This window comes from Corythoichthys intestinalis, chromosome 21 (genome assembly GCF_030265065.1).
Source record: "Corythoichthys intestinalis isolate RoL2023-P3 chromosome 21, ASM3026506v1, whole genome shotgun sequence".
NCBI lineage: Eukaryota > Metazoa > Chordata > Actinopteri > Syngnathiformes > Syngnathidae > Corythoichthys > Corythoichthys intestinalis.
Genome location: NC_080415.1, coordinates 23,666,525 through 23,688,730, shown reverse-complemented (window position 1 = coordinate 23,688,730; position 22,206 = coordinate 23,666,525). Strand labels below are relative to the sequence as shown.

At 40.4% G+C, this 22,206-nt stretch overlaps 1 protein-coding gene across 2 annotated transcripts in view; it reads left to right on the top strand.

The window, feature by feature from the left end:
* Positions 1-1,858: 1,858 nt before the first annotated feature.
* ankfn1a (ankyrin repeat and fibronectin type III domain containing 1a) overlaps positions 1,859-22,206 on the top strand; it is an 88,359-nt gene continuing 68,011 nt past the window's right edge. For both annotated transcript variants that reach the window (XM_057826053.1, XM_057826052.1), the window contains exons 1-5: positions 1,859-2,426; positions 4,765-4,892; positions 4,979-5,149; positions 6,100-6,287; positions 8,683-8,927. In XM_057826053.1, coding sequence (XP_057682036.1) covers positions 4,777-4,892; positions 4,979-5,149; positions 6,100-6,287; positions 8,683-8,927 — 720 coding nt within the window. In that variant the 5' untranslated portion in view covers positions 1,859-2,426; positions 4,765-4,776. The remainder of the gene's footprint in view (positions 2,427-4,764; positions 4,893-4,978; positions 5,150-6,099; positions 6,288-8,682; positions 8,928-22,206) is intronic.

Sequence of the window (22,206 nt, the reverse complement as noted above, 5' to 3'; positions counted from 1 at the left end):
CAAAGTAATTAGGGATTATTATGGACAGGTGAGTGAACAGGTGAGTTTTGAGTTTGGAATGAAAAAAGGGGAATCATTAATCCATTTCTTTTAACTGCTAGTCCTTGATCTGATGGGAGGAGGAACTGGTTTGCTCAGTGGAAGATTGACTCTCACTTGATATGAGGGAATACAACAGACCAATGGGCTGCATGGTTTCAAATTCTGGCCTGTTTTTAATTTTGAAGAAATTTGAACAGGGATTTGCGAAATTATTAGCTTGCTAGTTTAGATGTATCGGTTTTGAATTTGGAAAAAAACAAAAGCTTCATTATCTAATTCCGAGGGGTTCAGTGAATCCACATGTAAAACCTGCGGGGTTCGGTACCTTTAGCAAGGTTAAGAACCACTGCATTAACCACTAGACGTCCAATCGATTTGAAGTACTTCAAATCGATTGGACGTCTACGAGTGATAAATTCACAGATCTTGAAAAGTACTTATAGCACAGCATCGGCATATTATTAATTTATTTATGTAGTACTCGCCGCTAGGTGATGTTTAGAGCCAAATTGGTACAGATACTTATTCTAGTGAGTAGGAGTGGGAACCTCTTGGTACCTCACGATAGAATACGATTTGTGATACAAAGCTCACGATAACGATGGTCTGACGATATAGCGATACGATTTTTGATACATTGGTCAGGAAATAATTCTAGGACGTTCTACAAAGCACTAATAAACAGAAAAACAAGCTTCTGCGTGAATTGGAATGAGTTTATCACTCAGGGCCGGCCCAGCCTATACGCAGACTATGCAGCTGCTTAGGGCCCCTGACCACTAGGGGTTCCCCCAATCTGGCAATTGTTTAATTTATATTCTATTTTGTTTACTAAAGTTTGCTTTATTTGACTTTTGTGAGTTTTGATACTTGATTACAAGCTTTAAAAATAAAATTTCTTCCTTAACTTCTTTCTTTCCTCTTTAAGAAAAAGGTTTGGCGCTATCTACTGTAAGTACTGACAATCATTTGGGGTGAGAAGTTTGAAGTATGGAGTGCAACAAAATCTGATTAATATACAAAATATGGACGTGTGGCTTGGATTGCATGTATGGGTTTCACAGTACACTGTGACGAAATGGTGGGCCAAAAATATGGGCCACTTTGCATTATTTTACTTAGGGCCCCCAAATTACCTGGGCCGGCCCTGTTATCACTAGTAGACGTCCAATCCATTTGAACTGGGAGGGTGGCACGTTCATTCGCTGCCATCCCTCCCACTTCAAACGGATTGAACGTCTATGGCCGGTAGTGGCAGCCAATGCCAGACAATGAGGTAATTTTGGGCCATTTAAGGTCATTTTCCTGTTGTTTTTCAGTTACTTGCTGTTGATTTTTGGGGTATTTCATGTCTCTCTTTGTTTATTTTGAGTTACGGAACAGGAAGTGACCTGGGAATCACCCAAATGAATAGGCAGGTTTGGAATAGGTAGGTTTGGAATAGGCAGTCTGGTTTCGAATGAACGAACGTTCCCAGTCTTAATGGATTGGGCGTCGAGTACCATCAATGCATCCTTCGAGTTAACTGAAACACTATTATGGTGGAAGATTTTGGTAGCAGCTTGTTGCTTCATTTTTTTTTTTTTTTTTTCTTAGACATTGACACCTTTTTAAACAATATCTCGATTCTTGGCTGGAGCATATCAATAACCTTTTGGGATACAAAGTATCACGATATATCACCATTTCGATATTTTGTCACAACCCTACTAGTGAGTAGTTGTGAAAATTTGTGTGTTTGTGGGTGAGTGGGTGGGTGTGCTTCCTGTCAGGATTTATCTGTCATGCTGAACACCCCCAGCCCCCCTCATATGTCAGCATCAAAGAAACTGACGAGAGACCCTTGCCTCACTTATTCCTTCAATTACTCCACATTTCTTATTCAATTCACTTTCCCTCCTTATATTTCATTTTCTTTTCCACTCATGTCCTGTTACCACTTTTCCTTCTCCGTCAAGTGTTCTTACGTGAGTCCTTGCCTCCTTCAACCCTCCCTTTTCTCGTTCTTTTTCAGCCTGTGCCAAACATTGCTTTAAATAACTTCAAGTTTAACTCTTTAAGTGACAAAAGCACATTTTGGGCGATTTTACTGCCAGTTTTGTTCGACTTTTTTTGTCCGACTGGCTGCGAGCCCGACGAGGACGCCTGCAAGCCGGTTGGATCGCGGCCGCGGGCCCCCAGATGTTGTTGGCCGGCCTGGGCGTTCGTGCGGCGGAGATACCGCAATGAAATGTGAGCCTGCTCCGTAATTTTGGGGATGTTTTACTCGGGGCAGGACAAAAGACACGTTAGCAGGCCACAGCCCAGCCGGAGCAGATGTTGGAGCTCCGGGAAAACAGGGGGACACGACACTGTAAACGCCGAGGAAAGGACACTTCAAGACGGTAAGATTTAAAGGCGAACCGGTGGGCGTTAAATGGGCGTTTGAGCCAAAAACGTCATGCAACACGTTTAGACACTTTTGACGGCGAATGAATGAAAACGTAAATTTCGATATGTTGTTTGAAGGGAAACGCTTGTTGTAACAGTTTGTCTTGGCGCCTTGGCTTGTGCGCGTCAATCAAACTAGGCAAAACAGGATCACGTCGTTTCACGTCGGCGTCGCGTCGTTACGTAACACGCTAGACACGTTATTAATCCCACTTGTCATAAATTGACGAAACCAACGAAAAGTTAGGATTTTTTATATGCGCTGTAAACACTTTATACGACAAGGACAAACTTTGTAAACTTGTCTTGGCGCCCCGGCTCGTATGCGTCAGTCAAACTAGCCAAAACAGTAGCACGTCATGTCATCATGTCATTTTCGTCTAGTTTACCTAACTTCAGATAGACGTGTCATGATTTATTTAATAAATGAAGTTAAAGCACTACAAATACCAGTTTTGACTGATAAGGGCAAAGATAATGTAATAATTAATTTTAAATAATTTTAGAAAGCCATTTAAAAAAGTTCACAGATGCCCTATAGCGGGGGTCAGCAACCCACGGCTCTAGAGCCGCTTGCGGCTCTTTAGCGCTGCTCTAGTGGGTCCGTGGAGCTTTTTCAAAAATGTTTGAAATGGAAAAAATGCAGGAGGGAAATATATTTTTAGTTTTAGTATGGTTTAGGTTGATTCTAATTCATTAATATTGTAATGAAGTTACATTGTACAACATCGTAGTCACGTGGTGCATCATTCTTTATAGAATAAAGGAGATAATAAACATTTACCATCTTTTCCACAATGTAAGGCGCATCGGCGTATAAGGCGCGCTTTCAATGAATGGTCTATTTTAAAACTGTTCATGTATAGGGCACACTGCATTGCAAGGCGTAGTAGTATTAGTAGACATTGCAATATGCATCCACAAGATGAAGCTGAGCTAATTGTCATGCCATGATTAACCAATATTGATCCATATGTAAGGCACATCGGATCATAAGGCGTTCTGTCGGCTTTTGAGAAAATTGAAGGCTTTCAAGTGCGCCTTGTAGTGCGGAAAATACGATAATCATGAAGGCTCATTATGTATTTGTAGCCAACTTAGTCATTTCGATAGTAGGCTAATATAGCCTACTATTAGCCTAATATAGATACATACAGCATGTTTTGTCTTTTGTTTTTGCTTCAATGTGCCTCTTTCAACAATTTGGGTTGCCGACCCCTGCAGTTTAGTTTGCAAGTCTAACATGCTTTGAAAAATTAACTTAGAATGAAGAAACACTCCATAAATTGTTAGAATGCCTAGCAAAGATAAATATGGAGCAGCAACGAGGCATTAAAATCTGTGACTTTTCCTCTCCCAATCACAGACAAATACATGTATGATGTCGAAAAGATCGTGTGACGAAGAGATTGTATGTCGAGGTACCACTGTACCATGTTTTTTTTTTTTTTTTTTTTTTTTTTTAGAAAAAAAAAAAACAGCGAACACAAGTTCATTTGCTGCTAGCCTTTTACTTTAAATGGATTGGTTGTCTCAACTCATTTAGAAAAACAGTTGATAGTTTTTCAGTTTTGGTCGATTTTAGCGACGTCGGTGGACAAAAGCAGTAGTGTTTTGCCTCAAGGAAGACTGTAGTTCCCATGAGGACCAGCGCACACCTGCAAAGTGTCGTAAAATCATCGATCAATCAAAAATCAATCTCCCGGTCGCCTGCAGATGGATTAGGCAACATTTCTGTTTCCAGCTGCTGTGTGAAGGATGAATAGTAGTAAAGGAATGAATCCATTTGTGGCTAAACAATAGCAAATGATGATTTTTTTTTTTTTATGTGGCATGGTTCCTGCCACCCTCCTCAAAGTTAGTGCCGGTGAAAGCGATACTAACCTCCTCAAGATGCAAAAGAGGTGTAATTCCACTAGTTGTCAGTTGACATACTATCACAAATGTTATGAAAATATTTAATAGGGTAAACAATTACTTCGTGTTGCTTTAAATTCGCAACAGAAGGATGATTGGACGCCACACGATTGGACATCTATCATCGTCTTAGGAAGTGCGTCAACCACTCATTTTCTTACGGCGGCGTACAAAGCTGGCAGCCATCTTGGGTTGGGTAACCAGCGGTTGAACTAGATCTTGAAAAAAGTACACATTGCGCAGCATTTTTTCGTGATACTCAACGATACCGATGATCTAATTTTAGTGCCGTATCGGCGCAACACGTCTACTAACATGAACACATACTACAAATAAGCTTTCATTTGACTGCTCGCTCTCTGCTTGCCTTCACAGATATGGCTCAAGATGTCCATGGATTCTGAGAATTCCTGTGTGCTGGTGTCCTCACGAGACTCCCGTATCTCCTGCGTCTTCCAAGCTGCAGATGAGAAAGATGATGTCCAACCAGCTGGAGAGGAGAGGTAGGCAGCGTGGATGTCATTGCGGGTGGTGGAGGTACTTGAGCATGTGTCACCACTACTGTTTGCTGAAATATAACTCCCCGCAGTGTTTTGGAGATGCTGAGCTGCTCCAAGTTCTCAGACCTGGAGACATGGCTGTGCATGCCTTCTTCGCTCCTCCTGCCCAGACTCCTGGACTCCACACGCACTTTCTCGTCCTCGTCCCTAGCTTCCAACCACCGTCACTCCACCTGCAGCGATGCCGGCACAGATGACAGGTAGCGCACGTGGAAGCTTTAATTTACGAATAACTTTTAAAAATCAAAGAAGTCAAATACTGGGCACACCGAAAACCAGGAGTGACTCCGTGCCTGCTCTTCTTGATGGTTTCTTTTGAAAACGGCACAAAGAGCTGATGGGCCGCACTTGATAAGCGCCGTATCTTAACCTCCACACTCTCGTATTCCACTCTTGTTGCACAGTAAGCCAACACCTTGATGGCCACTTTGGAATAACAATTTCCTTTAACTCGTACTCTTTTTATTAGAAGTTGTTTGCATTTTTGTATACTTGGATTGCTAAATGTACTTCTGGTGCGGCATGCTGACTTGGGCCGAATTGCTGGACTTTGTTCTGTGGAGGAAAAAAAAGGGAAGTTGTGAGCGACGTTCATGGCGAAGTCGCAGCTATGTCGTCTCAGAGGCCAGGTATGAAGGGTGTGAGAGAGGTTCCTTTTATTTAGGTCCCATTTTGTGTTGATTCATCGTTTCTTCTGTGTAGCACATACTGGTTTTTTGTTGTTGTTGTTTCTTTGCATTATAGTTACTTTCTATAATGTCCTTTCATTTGGGAAAGGAGAGCCGGAGTCACCAAGCCACTTGATGTAACAGTGGAGTTTCCCTCCTTTGGGAAGCCTTTTGGACTGAGTCCGTGGGAATTCATTTTGAAACACATTTTGAGGTCAGAAGGTTCCCATTCACCCAAAGTCTGCTTTGGGAGCACAAAAAGGAACTTCCCCAAATGCTTCCCACAAATTTGGAAGCATACGATTGTCCAAAATGCCTCGCTTAGCTGAAAAGTAAAGATTCAGGGACAACTAAGGACTTTCTTTTTATGTTCTGATCTGATTTATTCATGGATTATTACCTGTGCCCTTAGTTGGACTGACCTTTTTTTTTTTTACTGGTCTTTTTTGCTGGTCAACAAACAACTTTTCACCGCCCACCAGGACGCCCGAGAGGAGTACCGCCTTCCTGGCCCCGGCTTTGGGCAAGGAGACGCCCTTCCTGGCGACCCCCCTTCTGCCTATCCTCTCGTCCACGCCCAACGTCGCCGCCCTGGCCTCCCCCGGTGCCGTCAGCATCAGGAAGCGCCGCCGCCTCGCTGCCAGTCCCGGAGGACTTCACTGGTCTACAGGTGGGATGTGACGTCATATAACAATGCTGCTTATAAACCCATATTCAATTCTAAAATTATAGACCGCAAAGATGGTAGACAAACTTCAATGTAAGAATAATTCCAACGTCTTGGCACCTGTAAGTGGAGGTATCGCTCTATTTTTGGGGCTGCTTATGATCTAGATTTGAACGCGTGGATCTAATAGTGTAGCCTTTGGGTGTATATTTATTTATCATGTCATCATGCACTAAAAGGTCAATGGGAAGAAGCGGATGTGCAGAGAAGATAAGAATGTTTAGTCCAAACAAACACGCGCACACACATTTTGTTTATCAAGTCAAGAGACTTCCTGTGTTGATCACGCCGCTAGTTTTGCGCCACCCGTCAGAGGAACGTTAATGAGTTTCCTGTCGTGCATCTTGGGCAAAACTTCTATCAAGAGTTTGAATTCCGCCTCCTTTTTGGTTTGTGGCTGATTGTTGTGCATAAGTGGTTACGTGATTTAAGCCAGCGGGCAGCAGATTATGGTCCGGGGCGGCCCACTTCTTGTTTTAACCTGGCCAACAAAGCAGTTATTTTATCTTAAGTCTTGTAATATTTGTCCTTCGAGTTTAAACCTATGGAGCCCCTAAAAGGATATCGACAGAAATAAAATAAATTTAAACTAACTGGTGCGCACTAGAAGCTACCTGGTGCGCACTAGAAACTATCTGGTAAACATTAGTATTATATAGCATTTAAGATAGCGAACTTTTGCGATGCAAGTTAGCCAATTGCTCTTGTAAGATCTTCATTAATTTTTTTTTTTTTTTTTTTTTAAATATCATTTCAGCTAAGCTCAGGCGCGCATCGGACACCAGCAGTTTCGTCGTGCTAAAAATGATAATGCAGGATTTAGTTTAGCTTTACTTCAAAAGAACAATTGGCTAACTTGCATAGCAAACATCCACTAGCTTTAATGCTATGTAATGCTAATGTTTTACTGATTGTTTCTAGTGTGCACCAGATAGTTTGAATTTATCTTATTTCTGTTGATGTCCCTTTAGGGCAGGGGTGTCCAAACTTTTTGCGAAGGGGGCCAGATTTGGTGTGGTAAGAATGTGGGGGCCAAACTTGGCTGATGTCCTTGACGTAGAACAGGGGTAGCCAACGTCGGTCCTTGAGGGCCCCCTATCCAGCTTGTTTTTGTGAGGAGCAGCATTTAGTGTGTAAGCTACTTCATATGCTGGCAGCAGGTACTGCTCACCAATTTATTAAGTCTTTGTGGGGGCCAGACGTTATTTATTTTATGACAGAGGCTTGGGGCCGGATGAAATTTGACCACGGGCCGCATTTGGCCCCCGGGCCGGACTTTAGACATATCTGCTTTAGGGGCTCCATATAAAACTAACAAGAGTTCATTTAAATATCCAATTTATGTATTTTGTTTAAATTAAAATTTCAAATGAAATAATTGTTTTGTTGATTCATTACAATTGACATATTTTTTTCAGTAAATGACATACTAAAAAGAAAAGAGGGGGGAAAAGTAGTAAAAATGGGAACATGTGAAATTGAGAATCATCAATTTAAAATATGAGGGGAATAACTTGTCTGCCAACATAAATTTGTCCACCAGACGGAGACAAATCCGCAGCACAGTAAAGTGCAATTGAGAGTGGAAAATGAGAGAAATACAAGTATCTCTGTTCATTTGGGTTTTTCTATTATTTGGCCATGAATCGTCATTTCCAACACAGCCTTTATAAAAAATAATAATAATAATAATAATAACATAATTTAAAAGAAAATATTGGTTAGTAAAGTCTGTTTTGAAATTAATATCCTTAACTAATTTCCAAATTCTCTATCCCCCAGATCGATTTTTTTTTTGTTTTGTAGCGGACTATGCAGTGTAGTTCACAAAAAATATGATTCTTTATATTTAATATAAACGCAGCCTTTGTGAGCAAAAATTGCAGTTATTAGAACTCGTGATGTGAGTGAAGTCAACTCTCTTCACAACAATGGATTGAATCTAACTTGTTTCTCAAGATACCGCTGCAGCAGACAATGAATGTTTCCCAAAAGAGCCATTGTTAAATTAAATGATGAAGCAAGATCCATATCCTTCTGCTGTCTCATGTACTTTTAATGCAACTTCAGCTATCAGACATTTGATCGCACACGCACTTACTCGATAAGTGGTAACTTGAACCTACTTGGGGAGCACAGAGTGACAGACATCCTACATTAAAACTCTTAAAAAGATGCAACTTCAAACCAATCCCTTTTTGTGATATAAAATAACATTAAATATATGAGTGTAAAAATATATATAGTTAAGATGAGGTATATTGAAGTAAGAACACGACCTGTTTACTCATCCATTCATTCAGATGACACACGGCCATCTCTGGTTTCCCTCATCCAGGTTCACTGCACAAGCACCTTTGGTCACCTGACCCGGATGAAGAACAGGAGGAAGGCCGACTGGCAAGGAGCCAGCACCTGACCCAGGGGAGCGGGGCTTCCAAGGCATGGACCGGTGAACGGGCGACCCTCAGAAAAACGCTTTCGGTGGATGACCGACTGCTGCAGCCGTCCGGTGCCGAGCAACGACACCTGAAGCTTCTCAGCAGATTGGAGAGAGGACGCAAGAAGCTGCGCAACATCCACGTAAGTTTTTATTGCCACTTAAGCAATTTATTTGTGTATTTTAGAGGTGAATAGACCATTAACTCATTCACTGCCATTGACAAATGGATTGGACGTATATTGCTGTCAATGGCAGCCAATTATTTAATCATACAATTATAGTAAATCATTCACTGCCAGACATTTCAGGGCAGAGAATTTTATAAGACTCACAGAATATTTTGTCCGTTTATAGGCGCCAAACCTAAAAAACAAAGTCCCTTCTTTCACCAGAAAATAGCTTGTTTCTAGTTTTGTTTCTTTTCTTTTTTCGCAGTCTGAAATAAACAACTGTAGAACAACGATTGTTTTCTTTAAACACACTGGTTTCTGCCCCAAAAATAGGGGGAAACAAGCTTTTTATGAAACGAAACTTTATCAGAATAAATTTGACCTTATGGGGGTTTAAACTACAATGTGTGCAATAACAGCCGACTTCATTCACCACCGATCAACAGTCATCCTCTCATCCCCTTTAAAAGCATGCCTACATTAATAATGGTAATACATAAACCTGCAAAGCCTGGTTGTATAACAGCTCACTGTCAGTCCACTATGTTTAAAAAAAAAACAAAAAAAAACAAAAACAAGATTTTAACAGAACTAAAAAATACAATTAAAAGAAGTGATAGAAATTGTTTTTACTTAACTCATTTACTCCCAACCATTTTCACCGGTGCAACACCCTTCACTCCCAGCCGTTTTACTGGATTTTGACTGATTTTGCAAGGCGCACAGAAAATTCTGTTCTATTGCTATACAAACATGGAACCCACCAAAAGAGAGATTACACTCTCTTCTTTCACAGGAAAAAATGTACATATATTTTTCCATTCTTTAGAAATCACCATTAGAAAATAGCTTAGTTTGAGCAATTTTCCAATTTCTGATGAAAAAACAGAGAAATTGAGCTTTTTGTGTAAGCATACATTTCAAACGTAACTTTGACTTTAACACAGCTATTTTTTTGCTTTAGTTACATCCCAAACATGTGAATGTTTTCCTTTTACAAAATAACATAAACAACAAGACAAATAGAGCTTTTGATAGCAAAGTAACAATTTATTTACACATAACTGAGAGATGACGCTGTTGTGGCAGCGACAGCCAGGTAAACTTTTCCCTCATCGCCGCCAGTCTCATAAAGATGGATTTTTTTGAGTCCCTGCGGGGTCTACTCAGCGAGCAGCATGGACTCAACGGCATCGTCCGCTGCTCGGTCGTCCAGCGCCTGGCATCCCGAGCTTCCTCTAGGTTGTTCTGCTCGGTCGCCTGCCGCCTGGCATCCTGGACGCCATTCGGTCGTCTTCCGCCGGTGCCCCGGCCGTGCGGCCCGGCCGTTCGTTGCCGTTGAATCGGGTTGCGAGTCTTACCAAATGTGCTACTGCCCTCCAGTGGCCAGTTTTATTGCTTTAAAATGGATTTTCAGTTTTGTGATTTGGAGCTAAATTGAATCAGAACCCAAAGATGTCTCTTGTTAAAAAAAAATTTTTTTTTAAACGTAAAAGACGTATAAGTACGTCTTTGGGACACTGTAACAATTAAAAATAGAACGTATTTGTACGTTTTTGGGAACAAATGAGTTAAAGGGCAGATGAAGAGTTTGTCGGGTTTCGGTGTAATTTGATGAATTAAACTTTGGACAAGTTAATCGAAATAACTGTCTTTTCTAACGTGTAAACGAGAAAAATTTGCCTTGTTAAAAAAAAATTTTTTTTGCACTCTTTCAATACGCCCTTCCTAAACTCGGAAGTGTCATTTATAGAAGGAAACAGAACACATGCACACACACATTTCCAGCAAAAGTACCCGTTCAGGATAGCTTTTTTGTGACGTTAGCGATGACGAGGGCTCCCAGGAAAGATTATCGACAATTAATCCTTACATGTTTGAGCCTGAGGCGTCAGATGACGACGATTTACTCGGCACAGCAGACGGTGGAGATGACGCCGATTGGCGGCTCGACACTCCACTAAAGGAAGAATGGCAAGCCTATGTCTAGCATCGTGATTTCTCTCTAAGCCTTTCTTTCCCGAGTCGTCCTGTGATATAAATTTCACTTATTGGCAAAAATAGACAAGTAGTTATATAGGTCTAATAATAAATGTATCTAATTCACATGAATAGACGACCTGTCAGCTGACCTATCTACTTTTGACAGGCCGACAACTATGGAAAAAAAAAAAAACGGGTCGCACTTCAACGAGCAGGCAGGCAAGCAAAACAGGAGATTGCATACTTTTTGACTGGATATTCCAGGCAGGAATATTTATAATCATATGTTGAAAATTGATGTTTTTTGTTTCCCATCATTTTTTCAGGGAAATATTTAATCAGGCAGCTTAGGACAGGTATGCTTTTGGCCAAGATTGGTGTCCATTGAATATTGTACGCTCAGTCGTGGTTCTGTTGTACTATTAGTGTCTTTAGTGGGGGAAACGGAAACTCCGCTCACCATTTTGGCGGTGCTCTCTGGCATTTCATGGTTCACATCTTCAATCCTTGGGTCTCACTCAGTAGCTGTTGTCGCTTTTGAAAGCTTAGGTTTGAAAAAAATTACGTCATTATCCATCTTGCCTCTTCTGTCTTCAGGTAGTTTTGGCTAAATAAAGCAAATGACCGTCTCTAAGGTGCTAGTCACATAATCTGTTCGAAAAATTATTTTGACCCATTAAAAAAATCTTAATTTTAAATTCATACACGGTACACTGTTTAGGAAAGTCAATTACCTACAATGACGTATTTTTGACCACCAAGGGGGGCTATATCCCCCTTTAATCTCTGCATATGGGAATTGCCCTCCTACAGTATGTCAACAGAATTGCATCAGATTTTAGAATTAGAAAAGCCAGTAAGGGTGTATTTACGTCTTTGAAAAACCAAGGTTGTCGTAGCTGAAATGTTGGAAACAAAGAAGCAATCAAGAGGCCGAGAAATTCCTCGACTTGACCAGGGGTGAAAGTGGCTAGAATTTCTTGCCGGAACTCCCCGACGTGAAGGTCGCCATAGAGCCAGAAATGTTATTTATTTATTTATTTATTTATTTATTTATTTTCTTTCTTTTTTTAGGGGGGGGGGGGTCAAACCTCTGAAATGCAAAGAAAACTGTTTTACCACAGTTATTTCTTTCACACATACAAAAACTTATTTTCATTCAAAATTGTATTTTTTTTTTGTGATTTGCAAAATAAACGTTAACAAAACAGCAATAACCCCAACCACCATTATTTTATTATTATTATTTTATTTATTTTCCCTCATTTCCTCACATACTAAATCTCAATTTTAACTTAAGAACATAGGATATATTTTAAAATTGAAGTTAATGTAAACATTTCCTTTTTTATATATATAATAAAGATATAAGTAACATACATTCAGAAAAATAAGTACAAATGACTTATATTATGCAGAGTGAAATGGAATATATCTTTAAGATTGCGCAAACATTGACTTTTTTAAATCATAAGGAAATGAATAAGTACCGTAACATAAATGAACAAATATAAATCCAAAGTGCACATTGACAGCTAAGATGTTCTGAACCTCCCCATCAGAGTAAATAAAACTAAATATGATAAATAAGCCTCCTCAACTCTTTCGTTGCTCTTAAAGATTTGATCCATTTTATGTTGCATTGCCCTTTTTTTGTCGCATCAATTCAACAAGCTTTTTTTTTTTTTTTCCGTGCTGTTCCAGAAAACATGCACATTTGAACCAATCAGAGCTAACCATCTCTGCTGATCACGTCAGTATTTCAGCCAATTGAACGGATAAATGAGTCCAGGCGTTTTGCTTTGCGTGCATTCGCACATTGACGTGACTCATCATTGTCAGACTCAGATAACTGCAGCAGCTGCGGAAATCTCCATGCCATCCGTGGAATAAAATCAATAATAAATATTGGTGGAAACGGATGACGCTCCACAAGCACTTTATTATGCTTGTTGTTAACACTTGTGTATGTAAATCTGATGTTGGTAGATTGTTTTCTTCTTGGAGCTGAAATGCATGTGTGGCAGCTTAGCATTTTTTTCACATAGCGTTTTGACAGTTGCTGTCATATTTTTGGAATCAAAGCACCTTGTTCCGGAACGGCATTCCGGCCCTGAATTTTATACCAGAACTGCGTTCTGGCCCTGAATCTTATACTGGAACTGCATTCTGGCCCTGAATCTTACTGCGTTCCTGACCGTTCTGGCCCACTTTCACCCCTGTGCTTGACGCTCACAAAAGACGTCCAAATCTTTGCAGAAGAAGGTTTTTTGGGCCACTGATAGTCTCTCGAGCCTTCGTGTGAGCAATTCATCGCTACACATCAAGATGACATGATGAGTCTCGGGAGTAAAATCCAGAAAATTTGTATAAACCCTACTCACCAACGTCACAGAATGACGTGTCGCTGTATCCGACCACCATATTGTCTGTCTCTGTTTAGCCCTATTCTCAATGGTTTCAATTAGTCGTTCAGTTTATAGAGCAACTCATGGAAGCCCCGGTGCTTTCAGACGCTGTAAACTCATTGGATGTGTTGCATAAAAGGCGTTATGTGGAAAAGCTTCAGTCTATCCATTCGCCAGATCCATATTTGATGCCTAAATCGATATTTTTCGACCCGCTGTCTTCGCCCTCTCTGCTTGACATCTGCTACCCTGATATCTTCAACTATCTTGTCCACACAAAATCAGCCTATTCTCATGAAAGTTTGAAAAACTTTAAGAGCAGCACTCTAAGCAACATTACCCTGTGTGATTTCTAAAATGGCGACAGTCCAAAAAAAAAAAAAAAAGTTGACTGCGATGGCCGACACTTCAAGGATAGGTGGATATTGGACTATTTCTTCACTAAAACACGCAACAAATGTGTTTGCCTCATTTGTAAAGAGACAGTCGCTGTTTTCAAAGAGTTCGATGTGACGCAATATTACTAAAGAAGACACGCTGACATGTACAACAACATTACAGGGAAGATACGCAGCGAGAAATTATAGCAACTTGAAGCTAGTTTATTTTTTCACATCAGCAGTATTTCGCAAGAGTCCGAGTGTCGAAAGAGAAAGCCACAAAGACGAGACTGTTGAAATTATGAATTAAAAAACTAATAAAGCAAATGTGACACACAGAAGGGCTTGCTAAAATTTGTTTAAATATATTGTTCTATGTAAATCAGCCAAGGTAGCCCCCCGCATTTTTACCACACCAAATCTGGCCCCCTTTGCAAAAGGTTTGGACACACCTGTTTAACTGATGATCCGTAGACGAGGCCAGTTTCTTTCACTTGGTACCAGCTAAATATTATTCAAAATGTAATGATGGTGGAAGAAATAAGCATCTTGAATTTGAAACTGTATGTTGTCGGCGATTAGCCTTACAATGATCTTAATTGTGGTTGTCAGCCCAAAACCCTCTAAATATATATTAAATGGATCTTACCAGATATAAAATGACTACGACATAATCTGTGGTAATCGTTTGGAGCCCAGTTTTCTCGTCAAATTGCAGCAGTCCATCTCGCTCTCCTCTCCGGGTCTCTCGGAATACGGTAGAACTTCAAGTCTCTCCGTCTATCTTCTCTGTTATTGCAACCAACCGCCACACACGCCTTCACCATTTTGATTATTAATGTTAACGAGCAGAAAAACACGCCATAATAGGAGGAATTTACGTAGCGGTAATGCGTCAACACGACGAGTTGACGGACAATATGGCGCGGAGGCGTGGTTGTGACGTCATGTGAGTAGGGTCTATAGACCCTACCCACCAACGTCACAAAATCACGTGCTCACTGTATGGTTCCGCCCACTTGTCCGTCATTTTGTGTCTGTATTATCAATGGTCTCAATTGATCGAGCAATTTATAATGCATTTCATGGAAGACCCGTTGCTTTCGGATGCCGTAAACTCACTTGATGCGTTGCATAAAAGGCGTTATGTGGAAAAGCTTCAGTTTATCCATTCGCCAGATCCATATTTGATGCCTAAATTGATGTTTTTTGACCCGCTGTCTCTGCCGTATTTGCCTGACATCTGCTAGCTACCCTGAACTGTACAACTATCTTGTCCAAACAAAATCAGCCTATTCTCACGAAAGTTTGAAAAACTTTAAGAGCTTGGAGGCTTATAAATACTTCGTTGCTGGTTGGGTGAAACAGGTCCTCGTCCACGAAAATTCGGCAGGAATCTATCTTGTGCTTGGAAAGGTGAGTTACGAAATTTTCAATTCAAAATCTTTTGTTATTGCTAACATTCACTGTCAAGTCTAATGTATTTCATATCGTTTGTCAATGGAGTTAGGGCTTTTAATGTTTATATGGTTTAGCGATAGCACTCTCACTACATACATACCGGTATGTTGTCGGCGATTAGCCTAGCAATGATCTTAATTGTGGTTGTCGGCCCAAAACCCTCTAAATATATATTAAATGCATCTTACCAGATATAAAATGACTACTACATAATCTGTGGTAATCGTTTGGAGCCCAGTTTTCTCGTCGAATTGCAGCAGCCCATCTCGCTCTCTTCTCTCCGGGTCTCTCGGAATCCGGTAGAACTTCAAGTCTCTCCGTCTTCTCCGTCTATCTTCTCTGTTATTGCAACCGACCGCCACGCACGCCTTCACCATTTTGATTATTAATGTTAACGAGCAGAAAAACACGTCGTAAATAGGAGGAATGTACGTAGCCGTAACAGGGAAACATGATGTGTTGACGGACAATTGGGCGGCACCAGTCAGGAGGAAGGAGTTGTGACGTCACGTGGGTAGGGTCTATATGGCTAGGATAGCATAGTGCTATACGTCCGTATTAGAGTGCTGGCGAGGTCTTCTGTTAATTACGTCATCAGGTAGCTGCCGGCAGGGAGGCATGTCCCGAGGTTGGTTAGGTGTTGCTATGGCAGTAACTCAAGAACTATGCGGTCAATTCAAATTTGTTTTTTTTATAAGTTTTGACAAAGCGAAAGATGTATTCAGTGCAGTTTAACCAAGTAAAATGCTCAAGAATTGAACTCTTCATCTGCTCTTTAAACTATGATAAATATTTAATACTTCAGATATGTTTGAAGTTGAACTTTTAGATGGCACTTAACATTTTCTGCTGTCACCATGGTCACGGTTTCATATTTATATACTTGGATGCACTAAACATTTCATCCATTTTAGTTGTCGTGACTGTACAATTGAATATGGATGTCGCACGTTCAAAAGTTGCATGTGTTGACCCTCTCGTCCTACGTGTGCATGTGCGTTAGTGATGCTTCATTCGTATTGTGTTGCTGTGAGTCACAGATACAAAGCCTCGCTGCTAATTAGAAGCTTTTAGCTCATTTACAACTTTTTAACACTCCAAGTGAGCTGGTGAGGTCTCGTGTACACTTTGTGTGAAAACTACTTTCGGGTGTTTGGTTGCTGTTGCTCAGTGACCAAATGAGGGCCACTTATTTTGCCATCAGGGCGCTAACACGTGTGACTCCTGCCTTAAGACTTTCACAATGTAATGTCTAATTTTCATGCTGGTGATTAATGAGACTTTATTGTAATGGCACCAATTGTTAACTGAAGTACACAAACGGAGAGATGATGTGGCACGTGTATCGTTGATGAAAGTTAATTGTGGGGAAAAGAACTTTCAGGCAAAATGTACTTTTAAATTGTTTCGTGTCAAAAGAAGTAAACCAAATTACAAAAGGGGAGAAAAATGAACAAAATAAACTTTATTTGAATGAAATTTGACATCTTGTATTTGTTAAAAAGAAATGAAAATTACACTATTTATCATCTAACTTTTTTCTGTCCACTTTTTCCTCTAAGGCTTTGCCAAGATGGGCATTCAATATTTTTCCACAATCTGCGAACAAAAAAAAAGATTTTATGTCAGCTCAATGCGGATGTCGTCTGTATACACAATGTGCACACCGGACTGCACTGCTCAACCAGACGCTAAAAGCTGCAATTACGGGAGACTTGAATGGCAGTAATTGTACCATCGTATGACCGAGAAGGAAAAATTGACATTTGAAGAAAATGATGTGTAATTGCTCAAACGTTGTCATCAATTCGTGGCGTTTTACACCAGAGAGGATTATGATCAAGAGGTGGAGGATAAATATGCTTTGCTAAGGTGTATGAGTTGCCAAATAGGCCAAAAATAACATAAAGAAGCATCTTGCATGAGTAGGATCATGGCGATGATGATATTGTTGATGACTATGAGTGTGCTGTGCGCATTTATGATGTGAGGTTTCGTAAAGGCGTGTTTGTACTGAGGTAAATTTAGCTCCTCTCAACTTGTGCTGAAGTTGGACCATTATCCGTTCTTTTGCTGGCTTCAAGTGGCCACAAAGAACATGACAACCACAAATTAAATGTACTGTAATAAAGGAGAACTTATTACGACACTGGTTCCTTGAGACAAATTCAATTTGTTCTGTGACCGTGCTGATATTTTTTTCAAAGAGCATGGAATAATAATTGCTGTACATAAAAAAAAAAAAAAAAAACCTGGATAATGTTAAAGATGATTTCACCTAATGTATTTTATTTTCTGTTTATGTAAGACTTCTTTTGGGATTAGCAACAATGAGGCCGCAAATAATTAGTCGGATTAATCAGACGTGAGACAAAAAAATTTACAAATCGGGGTCTGGGGATCAATGCTTTTACATCACTAGAATATGTCATTTAAGTTGGTGTCCTCAACAAGAAGAAAAACAAAGCGAATGAGACATGGAGACCTCCCTCCGGGTAGTCTAAGTCTAAGAAATAAATTTCGGAATGAGTTATTTCTTGGATTACAAAATATAAAAATAAAATCACAGCTTTTTAAAGTAATTTTTATATAATATACTACAGTGGTATGAAAAAGTATCTGAACCTTTTGGAATTTCTCACATTTCTGCATGAAATCATCAAATGTGATCTGATCTTAGTCAAAATCACACAGATGACCTTAACTAAAACCACCCAAACATTTATAGGTTTTCATGTTTTAATAAGGATAGTATGCAAACAGAGCAGGGCGAAAAATAAGTAAGTGAACTATCACATTTAATATTTTGTGCCCCCCGATCCCTTGTCAGCAATAACTTCAACCAGACGCTTCCTGTAGCTGCAGATCAGTCTGGCACATCGATCAGGACTAATCTTGGCCCATTCTTCTCTACAAAACTGCTGTAGTTCAGTCAGATTCCTGGAATGTCTGGCATGAATCGCTGTCTTTAGATCATGCCACAGCATCTCAATGGGGTTGAAGTCTGGACTTTGACTTGGCCACTCTAGAACGCATATTTTGTTCTTCTGAAACCATTCTGAAGTTGATTTACTTCTGTGTCTTGGATCATTGTCTTGTTGCAGCATCCATCCTCTTTTTAGCTTCAACTGTCTGACAGACGGCCTCAGGTTTTCCTGCAAAACATCCTGATAAACTTTTAATTTTATTCTTTCGTTAATGATCACAAGTTGCCCAGGCCCTGAGGTAGAAAAACAGCCCCAAATCATGATGCTACCTCCGCCATGCTTCACGGTGGGGATGAGGTGTTGATGTTGGTGAGCTGTTCCATTTTTTCCTCCACACATGACGTTGTGTGTTACTCCCAAACGCTTCAACTTTGGTTTCATCAGTCCACAAAATATTTTGCCAAAACCTCTGTGGAGTGTCTTCTGTGAGTATCCAAGTGCCTTATTGCGAGCATTAAATGAGCAACAATGTTTTTTTAGACAGCAGTGGCTTCCTCCGTGGAGTCCTCCCGTGTACACCATTCTTGGCCCTAGTTTTACATATAGTTGATGTGAGCACAGACATTTTGGACTGTGTCAGTGATTTCTGTAAGTCTTTAGCAGACACTCTAGGGTTCTTTTTTTACTTCTCTGAGTATTCCGCGCTGAACTCTTGGCATCATCTTTGGTGGACGGCCACTCCTTGGGAGAAATCAACAGTGCCAAACTCTCTCAATTTCTAGACAACTTCTCTGACTCTTAATTGATGAACATCCATTGCCTGGCACGGCCAGACTGTTCTCCCTGTATTTTTCAAACACTGAGAGAAAAGTCTGGGACCCAGCCCATTAACGGCCTCTCGAGCAGGTACAAAATCAATCGACAAATCAGATTCATTTATTTGCGCGACTTGTTCTTAACGAGCAACGTCACTCTTGCGCGTCGAAAGTCGTCTCCACAACAACACAGATGGTGAACAGGAGAGCCGAGAATATGTTCCAATCCACGGTAAAATCAGTTTTAAATTACCAAAAACACATCGACACGAGTCATTGACAACGGTCTGTCTCGCGCTAGCCATGTTGAATAAACTCCGCTCTCCTCATATGTTTACTTCCGCGCGCAAGTCCCTTGTCCTGCCCTCGTCGTTTTACTAACGTCACGTTTGCCCGTCGCTGATTGGTCCACTCCGCTATCTGTTTGCTGTGGCTTGCTCCGCCCTGGAAATTGTATCCGCTGAATGGTGGCCAGACTCAATAGCTGGAACAGCGGTGAGTCTGGTGTACCAGGCAAGAACATCCAGACCTTTAGCGATGGTTTTTGTATCCTTTTCCCGAGCTTTATACAAATCAACAATCCTCGATCGCAAGTCTTCAGACAGTTCTTTTGACCGAGCCATTGATGCACATCAGGCAATGCTTCTCATCAAGACAATTCTTACCAGGTGTGTATTTTATAGTGGTCAGGGTAGCTTTAAACCACTCATCAGTAATTGGGCACTCACCTGACTTAAATTGTTTGGTAAAAATTGGTTTCAATTGCTCTTTAAGTCCCCTTAGGCAAAGGGTTCACATACTTACTGTATTTTCCCCTTCTGTCATTGTCTGCATGCTATCCTCATTAAAATATGAAAACCTATAAATGTTTGGGTGGTTTTAGTTAATACAGACACTGTTTTTACATCTGTGTGATTTTGACAAAGATCAGATCACATTTGATAGTGATTTTATGCAGAAATGTGAGAAATTCCGAAAGGTTCAGATACTTTTTCATATCACTGTATAAAGTTGGCTTAAAGGCCATTAAGATCCAAGAGATACTGATTAGGGAGAAAGGAATCATTCCCTTCTCAATCACTCCACTACAGAGGGATTTTAAGTAATTTGTTGTTTTTTTTTTATGGAACTATATACCAATCCCCATATGATGATTGTTGAATAGTGAATGATTTTGAGCACGGCTCATGAGAAATGTAGTCGAGCACAGTTAACAACACAAACGCGTCTTTAGTCATGTGACTATGTGCTGTGTTGGCAGACTAAATAATTGATTTCCAGGCAACGCAGGCAGCGCGGCGACATAAACATCCCGCATGCAGTGTGGAAAATCCCTCAAAAGGCTCACGGCTCGGTTCCCCTATCTGATATTTGTCCTTTAAATTGTAGTTTGTCACTTTGCATAATGTGGGCGCGTGCCAATTCATTTCTGTGGGGATGGATCATTCCTCTCTCGCATAGTTGAACAGATTTACACGCTTTCGAGTTATTAACAACAAATACATGATCCAAACTCAGACGTCCAATTTCAGCAGGGACATTTTTTAAAGAAATAAAATTATACAGTGTTTCTGCCCTTTTGGGATCAAGCTATTTGATATATTCCACCAGGGGGCGAAATTGTTCTCTCCTTCATGGGCCCTGCAACTGGACATTTTCAAAATCCAATTCTTGTTCTGTCTAAATTCTGTTTTTGGGAGTTGGAGCGTTTTCAATATAGACTAAGGGGGAAAAAAGTGCAGCAAGATAATCAGAGCAGCTGTTGTCGCCGTCTGCTCTCCTCCACCTATGCTTCCTTTTTCCATCCTCAGAAGGAAAAACAACATCAACAGATGCTGATGAAAATGTACCTGTTGCTTCTGTTATGTGCTATGAAGCACAACTGTTTTTTCTTAGAGGAGATCTGCTCTGGGCACATCAGTGATTTCGCTAGACAGAAACTCGGAAATCAAGTTAAGGGAAGACATTACAATGGACATGAGTGGGTGTTTTTATATTTATTTTATTTATTTTATTGAAATTAGTCGATGATAAAGAATATTTTATCACATATTATTTAGCGGACACCCAGTCTACATTTGGACCCCTGGGGGCCCTGGTTTGAGAACCACTGCCACACATACCCCACAGCACAGGAGGGATTTGTCTAGCCGAGCTGTTTACCCATACATCCCCCCCCCCCCCCCCCCCCCCCCCTCTCCGTTTTGTATACAAACAGTGCCGTGTTAAGCAGCGTTACTCCTGCGGGACTAATCATTTCAGGGCTCAAGTCAAGCAAGTGTTTCTGAGCATCCATTAAGCCGCTGCTTCCAAATATCCTCCATTCGTCCACCCTAGCGTGAAATATTAGCTCCATAAATTCAGCCTGCCATCTTATTAGGCTTAATCCCTTAAAAAAAAAAAAAAACATGATTTGCGCCCGCCCTCCCCTCAAGAGAATGCCGTCCCCGCCATAGGAGCGCGCCACATCAACAGATGCGAAGGGCGGCAGTCACACGACAGAAAAGAAAGGGAGAAATCCTCTGCAGTGCAGCACACATGTGGCGAATAATGAGCTGCCGCATGAGACACTGTCAATTCCTCTACAAGCATTCATTTGCAGCAACATTTTACGATCACTTTAAAATTTTAATAACCTTCAAATGTCCTTTGCTTCAGTAATGCTCAACCATCATGGGCAGCAGGAAATCATCCAATTTCAGTCAACTGATCTGAAAATGATTCTTCTATTTATGCCATCCACGTATAGCGACAGACAATGAAATGCTCAATTAACCTACGTTTCCACCTGTTGCCATTTGTACAAAAGAATAATAGTTTTGTCTTCAACTAAACTCATTTCACACTGAATAAGTACATTTGGGAGTAAATTGAGTTGTGATGATCATTATTTCATTATATTTTAGTGACAGGGACCAAGTTAAGTCCAAAGTCCAATTTGGAACACTTTGTTTGGGACATTACACTCTTATTAACAGTGGGTGTTATATGACATGTTAACTCATTAGCCCTTAAAGACCTGCAACATGAAGCAATTATCAGAGAATCCCAAAATTTGTAAAACAAAGTCCTCTTGAAACCTTTTTTTCAAATTTGTAAAAAGTAATGTCAGAATGAAGATGTGTAATAAGAACTCTAATATCTATAACCCTAGCTAAATCCTGTTTTTTTTTTCCTGTTTCTCATGGAACCTGCAGATGCATGTGTTGGCTTGCATCCATCTTTTTTTTTTTTTTTTCCAAATAGAAATGTCAAAATTCTGAATTACTCTCAAA